The 12787-nt window shown below is 35.8% G+C and overlaps 2 protein-coding genes across 2 annotated transcripts in view; one reads left to right on the top strand and one right to left on the bottom strand.

Moving 5' to 3' along the window:
• The window catches only part of LOC137399309 (kinesin-like protein KIF23), a 37597-nt gene extending 34384 nt beyond the window's left edge, over positions 1 to 3213 (top strand). Inside the window, exons 18-22 of the mRNA XM_068085364.1 lie at positions 1361 to 1534; positions 1676 to 1897; positions 2278 to 2363; positions 2653 to 2836; positions 2929 to 3213. Of these exons, the coding sequence (XP_067941465.1) occupies positions 1361 to 1534; positions 1676 to 1897; positions 2278 to 2363; positions 2653 to 2797 (627 nt within the window). The 3' untranslated portion in view covers positions 2798 to 2836; positions 2929 to 3213. The remainder of the gene's footprint in view (positions 1 to 1360; positions 1535 to 1675; positions 1898 to 2277; positions 2364 to 2652; positions 2837 to 2928) is intronic.
• A 920-nt stretch (positions 3214 to 4133) lies between these two features.
• The window catches only part of LOC137401208 (WD repeat-containing protein 26-like), a 34969-nt gene continuing 26315 nt past the window's right edge, over positions 4134 to 12787 (bottom strand). The window contains exons 13-14 of the mRNA XM_068087607.1: positions 7213 to 7422; positions 4134 to 4670 (exon numbers count right to left, since the gene is read on the bottom strand). Of these exons, the coding sequence (XP_067943708.1) occupies positions 4627 to 4670; positions 7213 to 7422 (254 nt within the window). The 3' untranslated portion in view covers positions 4134 to 4626. The remainder of the gene's footprint in view (positions 4671 to 7212; positions 7423 to 12787) is intronic.

The following is a 12787-nucleotide window of genomic DNA, read 5'->3' as shown; positions in this document are numbered from 1 at the left end:
ATAGTGTTCTTACCTTTGAGACAGATGGTAGCGGCTAATGGCGTTGTGAGAGAAACTTGCTGGCAACACGTTTGGTACGCTTCACTTTTATGACACTGCATGACGTAACAACCTTTAAACTTGAATGAGTTTAGCTTACTATGCGCACGCTTGAATTGCGAATTGATCTTACACTAAACTTACTGATATTTCTAATTTTGTTTTAATTTTTAGTTAGCTTCTTTTTTTGCCTTCCTTTTGCCGACCTTTTTAAATCCTTTTTTGAAAGAAAAAGGATTTGAAAAGGAAAATCCTTTTCTATCAAATTCTCAAATTTCTCGTGTGTCGACACACCTATATTTCCAGGTATTACTGTACTTGTATTTGACATCAGAGACATTAAAGTTAACAAGCTTCTTTTGAAATTGTAGCCTTGTAGAGGCTCTACGGAAGGTAGAGTTCAAGTTTGAGATAAATTGATAGTTAACCTTGTGATTTTGCATACATAAATGTACATGTATGTCTTTTATGGCAGTTTCCTATCTTCTGGCTCATATTTTTCTTGGCTAAAAGTATGATTTTAATTATTTGCTGTAATAGTTACAGTTTATGCTGATTATCATGGTTGCAGACGTTATAAAGAAAAAACAAGAAGGCATGAATGAGCCCCGCGTTTCTCATGTTTCTTTGAAAACATATGTGAGGTGTTCTTATGACAGTTCTCGTTGTAGAGGGTTCTAACCTAGCTACTTACTCAAATTGTATTTTATTCTCTTTGACTGTTAAACTCTCTAATGTTCCTGTACCGCTGAACTTCCACATATGATATGATCACCTCCACGTAGGAATCTTTGACATGCTAGGTAAAATTGAGCAAATGTTTGGCTTGGTATGCAAAGAAGTTATGTGAGAGTGAGATGGCTGGTGGAAATTATAAATAAACTGTATGTAAACTGTGTTGGTTTAAACTGTATTCAGTTCAAATTAGATTAAATTAACTCGCTAAATGGTTCTGAACTGTATACTTAGGTAATCGCTGCAGCCCATGCATGGAATGAACTTTTTAAAGACGTCACGCTAAAGATAATGCATTTAGCTACACTGCAACATCTTCCATTTTAATTACTATCAACTTAATCCAACTGGCGATAAACTTGTTAATATTATTTTATATTATATTTATATAGTATATTTATCTATTCTACTTAATAAGTATGCGCATACCTGAGAAAACTCGCAGTGTACTGCATTTTGCACACCTATATATTCCATTCAGCTATTTTATAAAGGTTATTGTAAGTTTAGAAATAACTCCAGTTATTCTCTGCTCAGCTTTTATTGGTGCGACCAAAAGGACATGCTTTCATTTTCACTATTGCAGAGAGGAGCCCGCACGCGCCCAGCTGTCCCTTACATTCCCAACTACGCAACTCCGACAACTTCAAGCAAAGGAAGAAAACTGCCGGGGTCTGCGATCAAGACTACTGCAAGAGCAACGGGGAGGCCAGCTACAAGACAAAGGGCAAGGTCTCCTCCTCCTACCTCGCTCAAGCCGGTGCGTGTTTTGTCTTTCCTCTCTCTGTTTGCTCATTTCTTGTGGTTGAAAGGCCTTAGTTTGTTGTAAGCAAGATGTTTGAACTAGTGCGCGGTGTGAGCTCCTGTATTACCAATCAGAGGGTTTACCTGGTATTTGCAGAATCCAGTACGAAACCATCGGAGATCCAAATCTGCTGGAGATCGTTGGCTTGAACACAAACCAGAACCTCTCCTACCTCTCGACACTGTTCTCCAGCCAAAAATGAAGAAAAAGAAGTCTGTAGGAAGACTGGAGGTGAAGGACACAAACAAGGCGAGCCGATACATTCTGACAACCCAGGATGCTGATAATAAAGGCAATGTGGAGACAAAACTTGTCAAGGTAGAGCAAAGATTAATAAAATAGCACGACTATTGATTGACACCATCTCATATTCTTTCTTCCTCAGTATATCCTGACTCACAACATCTCTCTTTGCTTATGCAATTATGTGACCTTGGACCATATCGTGCTCAACTAAGCCGAATTTAAGAATGAATAACCTGAATCCCATTGCTGATACTGCTTTTCACAAATATACATTCTTAACTGTTCTTAACATTCTTAATTTTTCGAAATATTGCACTAAAGGAGAACTATTTTTGTGTTGTTCACATATTTTTTGATGTTTCAAATAAGATTTAAAAGATTCATTTTTACATTGGTCTGTTTATCAGTTGTGTATGCAGTGCATTTATGCTACGAGTGCGCTACTCACACAGGGAGACGTGAAGGTTAGTGCTGGTGGTGGTTCATCGGTTGTCTTTACTGAAGTTGAGACACTGAAACAGACTTCACCAGGAGACAGGTGGGTGCTCAAGGCTGTGTTGCGTTATAGTATTATACTCTTATTTCTCATACCGTTGTATGAATTAATCCTTGCTTTTTCACTAATTCACGTTCTAATGCAGGAGCTTTCTTGCGAGAAAACATGAGCTAAGTATGAGCTGGCTTGTTCTGTTGTTGCATAGTTTATTTGTTATTCACTATATTTACCCGTGCTTCTCTTCCTCCCTATACAATACAGCATTATGTCATACAGTATAATTTATAGTAGCAAAGGCATCAACATAAACGGCACCTTCTTTTATTTGAAGGAAAAGGCAGTATCTACCAGAGGGAAGATCAGATTACGAGGGTGAATGGACGGACACCGAGGAGAGGTGTAACACTGCCATTGAGGGCCACGGCGTCTACAGGCGCATTCGACAATTCGATAAAAATGCCGGAGCTCTCGTATAGACAGGAGAAGAGTGGGCACTCACCTGGTTCTTTTTTGAGGTTTGTGTTGACTTGCATTCAGTGTTTATCTCGCTAATGTTTTACAGCTTCTGTCTAAATGGAATGTATCTTGTTTTGTTATCTCATTGCAGGCTACTCATTCACAAGTATGACAGTCAAGGGCAGAAGTCGTAGCTCGCCACTCTTCATTTTATAAAATAAATAAGCTTTAGTCACTAGTTCATAGATAGATATGCTCAGCGTTGCATTAATATCTCTCATTCACAGTTCTTTTTCCTCACCCAACATTGCCAGCTTTTATCGCAATTACCGTTTCTTTTAAACAATCACAATGAACTTTTTCATTATAAATTATTACATACTATAATATTTTTATACTATTTTTGTTCCCTTTAATAAATATATGTTTGTCGGTGCATTTGGTGTTTTGCCCTTCACCGATAGTTGTTAGGTTTAGAAACCATCGATGTGTCACACAAAACTCTCCATTGCCATCTTACAATGACTAGCTACAGCGTTCGATTGCTCATCTGCAATATACATCATAAAACAAATCATTGCAAATGTTATAAAGTTGTATACTGTTGGTTTTAAAGTTGAAATAATGATGAAAGATCATTACTTGTACGTACAGCCTAACACCTCATTCTTCTCCCTCATGAAAATTGTTACCCTAGTTTCTGTCATCCTGCTCTCCTTTCCATATCCAAGGATTTTTGTCAAGCCTTCGAAAGTGTGTATACACATGTATGCATATTTCTCCAGTAGAATTAAGAAACTATTTTATCTAAATAGTAAATTTTTTCAGAGCAAGTATAACATTTTTTAATACATAATTTTTCCGTTGTGTGTAACATGAATGAGAATGGGTGCTACAGCTTTGTTCATTAGAGTACATTATGGTAAGGTGGGATACTTTCAAGTACTTCTAAAATGTTAGTCTATCTTGTTTTAATGATAGTATATGTCAAAGTTCTAAAATAGAACCACCTGTGCTAATAAACTGGTGTTCACCAAGCAGAAACCAACGCCTTAAGATAATACTAGTATTTAAATAGTTAATGTGGATTGCTGCAATCTGCCTGTATAACAATACCATCAATGTAGAGCAATAGCCATGAATTGACTAGGAGTTGCTCTTATTTGCTGGTATTCCTATTTCTAAAGTGTACCTAGTAACTATACTTCATGCACACCCAGAAGTCCCGGCATACTGCGTGTAAGTAGTGATTGTTCTTGAGAAGAATTGTTAAAGCAGCCGACTGGATTGCTGCTAATCTGTCACACTACAAAGGAGTTGATGCTCGTCAACAGCAGAGACATGAACATTTAAAAATACATTTCAGCATCACTGTATTGCCAAAGTTATCATTGATTTTTTAAAGCAACACAGCCAAACTAGTACTAAAGGCCAGGGCTTGAAAATACAGGAATAATAATGCAATGATTGATATAAATAGCTTGCGCTCTAAATGCGACTAATAGAAAGGGGTAGCTGGCTATACAGAAAGTGAATATAATAATAAGCCTAATATTAATGATGTAAGATAAAAATCATCATCTCCGAGGTAATTGCATAAAAATCCTTTTTTAATATTTCGTGTAGCAAAATCTAGTGCAGTTCTACCTCCATGTTTAGGATGTATACCATCACTCATAGGAAAGTTGATGACATGGCAGCAGGTAATCTGAAGGCACAGAACTGTGTCACTAGTAGCTGCCGATGACCTCTCCCATTCCCTGGATTCGCAGGCAACATTCATATCACACCGTTCCATTCTAAAAAGCCTCACAAGTTGAGGGAGAAACGCTCAACAAAAATCTTTCCACTACACAGGTGTACATCTGCCTGACAGCGCGGATATTGAGTCGCCTACAAGTCAGAAAGATTCAAAATATGGCTCTAATACAAAGCAGTGGTATTCGAGTTGACTCAAATTGCTATATCTACTTCGGTTGTACTTCTGTATACCAAATTCAAATACCAGGTGAATTGAAGTTAAACAAGTCGACAGGTTGCATTAAAATGAGTTGACCATGAGCGGAGTTGAGATTAAATCTAAAAACTTCCTGAAATATTTGTAAAGAAATTTGATACCTAATTTTTAACAGAATCATAAAAATTGATTCCCTACAAACAATCTATTGATTACCTAGTAATTCGAGTGGTTTTAGACAATGTATGCTTGTATTGACAAGCGAAGTAATCATAAAATAAAAATGATCCATAGATATATCAACTCGAAATGACATAATACAACATATACCGGTGTGCTTTTTTATTCTCATCTTATAAAAAAGAATGTGATGATGAACAAATATTCATATGTAGTTAGAATAATGCCATTATATGACGTTAAGTAATTATATAGATGTTGAACTAAAATTATATTTACTAGAAATTCCACTGTCATACAGCCCACGACCAAAGTGATATTGGAAAAAAAGAAAGGGTACTGATGGTTGAGAAATGCAATATTAGCAGTCAAATGGCACTGCAGTGCAATAGGATAACTGCAATGGTAGCTGTAATGTACTGGGTGTGGGTGTTATTATATACAACAAATAGTAATAATGAAAGGAAAAGATCATATGTTTATATCTCTCCCCCTGCAATAGGAGAAATGCAATATTGGCCAATATTAGAAGTAAAATGCACTGATATTATTAGAATAACCAATATTATTAATATAGTAATAATATAAAACCAATGCACAATTTTGTTTACATTTCAAAACGTCATAGCTAACAATATCACAAAGTTGTGATATTTATATAGATTTTTAGAAAATCTGTACAACGTAGTCATTGTTCTGTAGTCATCCAAACTTATGATTAATTATTGTAATAACCTCATAAGAACCGTTAGAAAAAATATCATTGTCATTTCCTTTACTTACACTGCGTTAGACATCAGTTAGAATACCAAAGTACTCGGCTACTTTGAAATCGCCAAAAATGACACGATTTCAGTACTCCTACATTAGTTACAGAAACCTTCGGCAATTCGACAATGCTATAGACTGGTGAAATGTGCACATTATTTTTTTCGTGAATTGCGCACGACTTAATCATTCTATTCTTTGTCGCTCGGCGTTTTAATTTCCGGTCTTAACTTTAATAAAAGTGAGGCTTAGCAAGTTTTAATAACGATTTTCGGCCAAATAAATCTGTCTATTTATGTATAATCCGATCAGATGGGTTAGTTTTAGGAATTTGCGGTAACCTTTCAAAGGCTTGGTAACATATTTAAATAGGTTTTTATGCGTTTTGTATCATTATTATACTTGAACAACTTTACAGAAAAATAGTTAAATTTGTTGATAAGATTTCGTTACAAGGGTTTGGTGACGGCCGTTAACGGATAATTTTTCGGGAGTTGTGTGCACATGTGCATTTATCATAAATCTCCCAAACCAATCGCTTCGCTCGTGTTTGGTCGTGGGATTATATATTACTGATACTAAATATACATATGCATTTTTCCTACAAAATTAAATACAGAACAACTGAACAGAAAAGAACTGAGCATTTTCTTCTATAAATATGTTTTGCAGTTGGACAGACAAAGGAGATGCTGGTGAGTTTTGCGTGATACTGTATTTTAGCCTAAACGAGTGAAAACTTCTACAATGCCACAATTTCAATAAGAATAGACCTGGGATACTAGTAATTAACTTGGTTCAACTCTAGCCTGAAAATGGTAGATGTCTGAAGCAATGGGATAGAATCGGTATCAAAGATGAGCTAGACTGCAGTTAATAATGACCAAGCAAATCATTAGATCAACTTTACCGAGTTGACTATACATATGTCAAATCATCATTGACAAATTAGCAATAAATATTTTACTTGATAAATGACAATCTACTGTTTGGAGAGATGCAATACTTACTGTTGGTAGCACAAGGGACACACACTGGGATAACAAACTGCAGACAGTTAAATTCAACTTCAGGACTTTTTGAAAACAAATGAATCAGTCCTTAAAAGAACATTAAACATAAAAAGTATCTCAAATGCAAAAGAAAAAAATGAGCGGACAACTACAACAATAGCAAAAAATAGTGAAATCAAGATCCGCCTGAGTATAGCAGTTTGATTGTGAATACACAAAAAGTCCACCAATTGATCTGGTGCTTTCATGGTCTTCCTCTGAGTACAGATTGTTGTCGTACATTAAATTACTGCAACAGCCAATTATTTTTATAATAGAAATCTGTACCCACAAACAGATTAGAGTTACAACCCTTAGTGGCCTGTTCCTTGATGATCTATCACCACAAATGTCAAATATCATTATGCGAATGACATTAGCTAAATTTGCCGCTTGCATTGTGAATTAAGAAGCGGAAAGTTTGACTGAAATAAGTTTGCAGTTATTTGACTAGCGCGCCTTGGAGATAACTTCCTACCTGATAGAAGTCTCGAGGTAGAAACGTTGTGACTAGTTGAAAGAGGGCTTGTCGCGGGTCCCCATATTCTAACTGTTCCATCATCAGAAACACTGGCTATCATCGATGGATTTGCAGGATTCCAGTGGACACAGTTGACTGTCTGGGTGTGCCCTTCTAGCTGGCATATGGGCTTTTCTCCTCTAATGTGCCACACATATATAATGTTATCTGTCAAACAGAAGCATGAGATTAAGCCTAAGGAGCGTAGTACAGCATGCCGAGTTACTCATCAAAAATTTGTAGTCCAAGATATGAATGATCTATAAATAGAGAAGTCTGAAACACAGACTACCTATGCATGGTGTTTCCTTTATTTGCCTTTCAGTTGTAGTAACTCACAACCAATAAAATTATTGCTTTAACAATGATGATATCCAAAACACAATATGATGCCTTATTATCTGACATAGCCACTGATTTGGATATAATAAACATTGAGTACAGAAAGTTGCGTAGTGTTTTTCTACTGCAACAGTATGATCTAGGAGTCTTTTCAGCAGAATAATATTTTTGCGTAATTTAGACCAAATACCAAATTTTATCAATAAACAAAGCCATGAGAATGGACAGAAAAATTCATGATCTTTACAAAATATCAACCAGAGACAGCGGCGATGCTATACCATTATATTAAAATCACTCATTTCTGGAACTAAATTATCTAAAAATTGCCCATTCAAAATCCTTATTCAATGAAAGCAAAGCAGGCGTTAATCGATTTTAAACGTATGACTTCCAAGAATAGCTCATTTTTATGGACAATTTTTTGATTTTTCAATTTACGTGAATAAAGAATTTCTTGCTAGCAAACTCCACAAGATATATGCACAGGCCGGTTGGAGTTATTCTATAACGTTATTCTTATAAGGTTATGAAACATGTAAATACGGCGCAGACTTTTCTGGAACTTGAAGAATTTGTTTCGATCTCGCATTATGCATTCGATCTAGCAAAACGACTAGATACAGTAAATGTATTAGAATGGTGGCCAGCAGAAAAGCTTTTGACTCACGTTCACACATTGGCCAATCGTTGACATCATATATCATTCGTCTGTTTTGCCGAAAAATGACCTTTTTACGTCACCGCTTTGACTTTGCATTGTGAGTGTTTGTTTCAAAAACTGCTTTTTAGTTCTTCTAACATCAAAATCATTGCTGAAAAATGAAATATAGTGATGATATTGGTATGAATAGATGCAGATTTAGGATACTGTACTTTAAAGTATGCTCCACACCGGTAGCTGTAAACAACAGGAAAATGGCGAAACACGTATGTGATCATTGGCATAGAAAACAAAATGCAAAAAGAAATGTTCTGACTGGTCAAACCTTTTTACTAAACTATACCAATGAGAGATATGATGGCATCAGACAGCATATCTGTCAACGGGGTTATGTTGTTTTACTACATAAAAACAACTGCTAAAATTTTCAAACAGTTTTGAATCTGTTAGCAGTAAGCCCAACATTGCTTGAAATTTTGATTATTTCAACACAAATTACTACACGGCTTTCACAATAATAATCCGTGAACACATCCATTGAGGGCAATATAGAAACGAAAGTTCTATGATTGCCAGTGGAACATCTACAGCAGCAGATATTGCTGCAGCGCATAGTAAACTTATGTACAGTGCCGCCCTCAAGTTACGATGTCTCCGTTATACAATTTTTTCGCCTTGTGAACTACAACACAATGATTTTTCTTTGTTTCCATGTGAATCCAATTTCACCATACAAATTTAACAAAAAATCTTGCTCGAAATTTTAATTTGGCAGTCGGTATGCTTATTACGTCAGAATAGCAAAGATGTCGTTATGGTGTCCGCCGAAAACCTTCTCACAATGCCTGAAAAAGACACGATGACTGATTATCTTTATTTAGCATTCCTAGTGTGAAAGACGGTATGTTTTTTTCTCTAAAACCAATAACCAAGTTGGAGTTGCCGATACCTTCAAAGAGAGGGTCACAGATCAAACAACTTCCTTTAACCGGCTAACAAAAATCCACTTCATGAAACAACATTTTCAACAACATCAGCATCATTCGGGCTTTTTTGTCAAATTAGGTTGAACAGAGTTTTAACGAGGTCGGCTAAAAGTTATAGTGAAAATGAAGCCAGAAACCCCTAGATGATAAAATTTTAGTGATGAAAAAGGTCAAGTTCAGAAAAATAGTTAAAAACGCATACTAAAACTTAGCTTTAAGTATGTGTTTAGTAAGCTAAATTCATTTAAGTTAAATTCAAAGTTTATGTTATACGTCTGCCTCGAAGGTATGAACTCCTTACAGTACATACTGCATATAGTGTACATCTGCATTGTAATATTACACTTTATCGCAGATCATAACCACTAAATACACTAGAATTACTGTAGGTAACTATAGCTACTAAGGTTGTACAGCACTTATATAACATTTTGATGATGTTTAACAAGAAAACACGCAAACAAATAATGCAAACATGAAATGTTTGCATTATATAATTACTATGGGTTTCAATACCCTTCGATATAACATTTTCGCTATATCACGCCAGCCCTGGAGCTGATCTAAATCGTATGGCGAGGGCGCACTGTAATAGATTTAGTCAAATGAAATGACAGAAAACTGAGAACATAACTACAAACCATAAGAAATATAATAATCTATGGACAGTAGCTGAGAAAAACTTTAGCAAAGTAGTGGGGGTAAAGTTAGAGTCTGATGCTGCTTCCACGAACTGTTTTGAACCATGAATTGAGAATCTGCAGATCACAAGAACTATATATGGAAACTAACAGTGAAATCCAAGAAACAATACTGAGGACTACACAGAGCAGAAGGTTGGAGTCTCCACCCCCCTACTAGTACCCTACAGGATGAATTTATTCGCCGAGTTTATTTCGCGAAAATTGTCTTTTCATGCATATTCGCGGATGAATTTATTCGCGGCTGAAAACTGCCACTCTCTAGGAAAAGTTAATTCTATTACGTCTAGTAATTGAGTTAACTTTACGCATGCGCGGCTGCGCGCATTGCGCGTTTTGTTTTCTATTTAGCTTACAACTACGGGTGGATCGTGCTAAGCTATAAATTCTTTGCTGCATTCAGAGGTTTTCACGAATATTCATAGAGTTGGAGGCCTTTGATGAACCAACAATTTGTGGTAAGTATGAGTTTTTCACATTTACTAAATGAATTGAATTTTACTTTGGTTCTTCAGTAAAACACAATATTTATTTTTTCCATCCCTACCGCTTCATTATTTGTTTTAGTGTGAGAGAGCGATTTTTCATCATACACGGAAGAACAATGATTGCAAGGGTGGTAGATGTCATTCTTAGAAGATCACCAATCATTCAGGGAGGTCTTGAAATTGAGATAGAAGTGGCCGCAGCTGCTAACGAGGAGAATATCTAATATATGTTTTAAAAAGGGAACAAAAACGCCTTTCGAGCACAAATCTTTGGCCAACCGGCAGAACTTTACAATAGTAAGCCACGAGGAGAGTTCTGATGATAACTTCTTTACCAGCCATGTAGTAGCAAGAGAATCGCCTTTAACATCTACCCAAGACAGTGACAGAGCTGCTATTACCAAAATAACTAGTCAGAGAGCACCATTACACGCTAGTATTCACTTATCAAGAGTACCAGTTTGATTTTATTGCTAGATAACCGCCATAATGACTAAACTGTTTCTATTTACTCCATTCATCGTTTGTAAAGTTTTATTTGTATTTGAAATATTTTATTTGTACCCTCAAGTTTGTAATAAATTATAATATATCTATACATGAAATGAAATATATAATTTAATCATGTTTGCTGCAGCGATATCAAGGAGTTGTTGTCGATGAAGGGGTCTAAGTTGACTGGTTGCTTCCCTGCCAATATTTCTGCCTTAATGAATATTACTACTTGTCTCTAGTTTTCGTAATCGGAGTAGGTTGTTTCATTCTCAATCTGCAGTAAACACAGAAAAGAAAAAATATTAACAAGTGTCCAGGAAGTACAAAAACAATAGCTGAAGTATTTAATGAAAGCGATCAGTTTTTAAACAAAAGAATTAACTAATGCAGTTAATTATGGAAAAACGTATCTGCACTGCAAATCAAATACATACCATAATGTCCAGATCAGAATCATGATCGTCCTCAACTTCGGTATTAGAGATTGATAGAGTTGATTTCAATGTAAAATGACTAGGAGAGCTTTTTGCGATGATGAAGCCATGCCGAACAACTTGTAAAAACCTTGAATAATTTTGTAGTTTGCTGCAATAACAATAAAACTTGAAGCCCGGCGACGACTTTAAAGAAGTTTTGGAACTCGGCTACGTTTGGTACTTCTGCCTAGCGGCTATTTTCGCTATGACGCCGTTCTGCATATCTTGCGACAACCTTGAATAATTTTGTAAATAAATGTGATGCATTGGCAATGGTGTTAGCTCAAAGCCCAGGCAATGATTTTAAAAATGTTTTGGAACTCAACTACTTTTAGTATTTATATTAAAAATTAGCCTAGCGACTAGTTTTCAATTTGATGCAGTAGTTATTCTCCCTTGTGATTAAAAATAGAACTATTCACGGAATTTAATAATTCGCGGAATTGACTGTTCGCGAAATTGAACGAACCAACGAATATTTTCATCCTGTAGGGTAACTTAAAAGAGTAGATTAGCTCAGACTATACTAACAGCATTATTACTTGAGTTCTATAAACTAAAAGAACTTTTTCTAACTGCAGGTTACAAAAGTAATCAATGATTATTATGTTAATAGATATGCAACTGAGCCGTTAGAAACAAACAAAAAACCAATACAATGATACATAATGATATCCATCCGCACAAGATCAAGGAGTGAAATAACAAAACTAGATAAAGGAGACAGAGCCAGTGAAGAATCAGTAGAAAACAAAGATTTTCGAAACAAAAGGAAGAACGTAAATGCAAATACAAAGAGCCCAGTGCTAAATGACGACCAGATAAGCCAACTCTTGTTAGCTAATGACACAACACATTGGTGATGAGGCTACAGGAGCAATAAGACGCCTTCTTTTAGTACTAGCAATACCATTACATATTACAGTCAAACCTCTACATACAAAGTATAGGTTTGACTGTATGTATAGTAGACGGATAGAGCCAGACAGTCCTGACAACCACTCGGTGCGACCGTTGTGAACTATTACCATTCCAGCAGCCATTCACAAGGCTTCAGACAACATGAGCTGTTTGAGAACGATAAACATACCTCTCGGCACCAAAACATGTAAACTTGGCTACAAATAAGCTTGAACAACTTTCCACTCTGAAGACTGACCTCCAACACCTTTCCAACCCATACATAGTTTTTGTTTTGTTACGACATTATGAGATAAGACCTATGTTTTATTATCCCTCATACTTTTTGCTTCATTGCTATGAACGGCTATGAATGGTTGTAAATGGCTGTGAATGAGCATAACTAAAGCAATAATTTTAAAGCAATTCCAAGTTAGGACATCAGGATTTATTTGTATGTCATTACAATAGAGCATAGAAT

The sequence above is a fragment of the Watersipora subatra genome, chromosome 7 (assembly GCF_963576615.1).
Source record: "Watersipora subatra chromosome 7, tzWatSuba1.1, whole genome shotgun sequence".
NCBI lineage: Eukaryota > Metazoa > Bryozoa > Gymnolaemata > Cheilostomatida > Watersiporidae > Watersipora > Watersipora subatra.
Note: the sequence above shows the minus strand (reverse complement) of the source record. Positions and strands in the feature narration are given on the sequence as shown.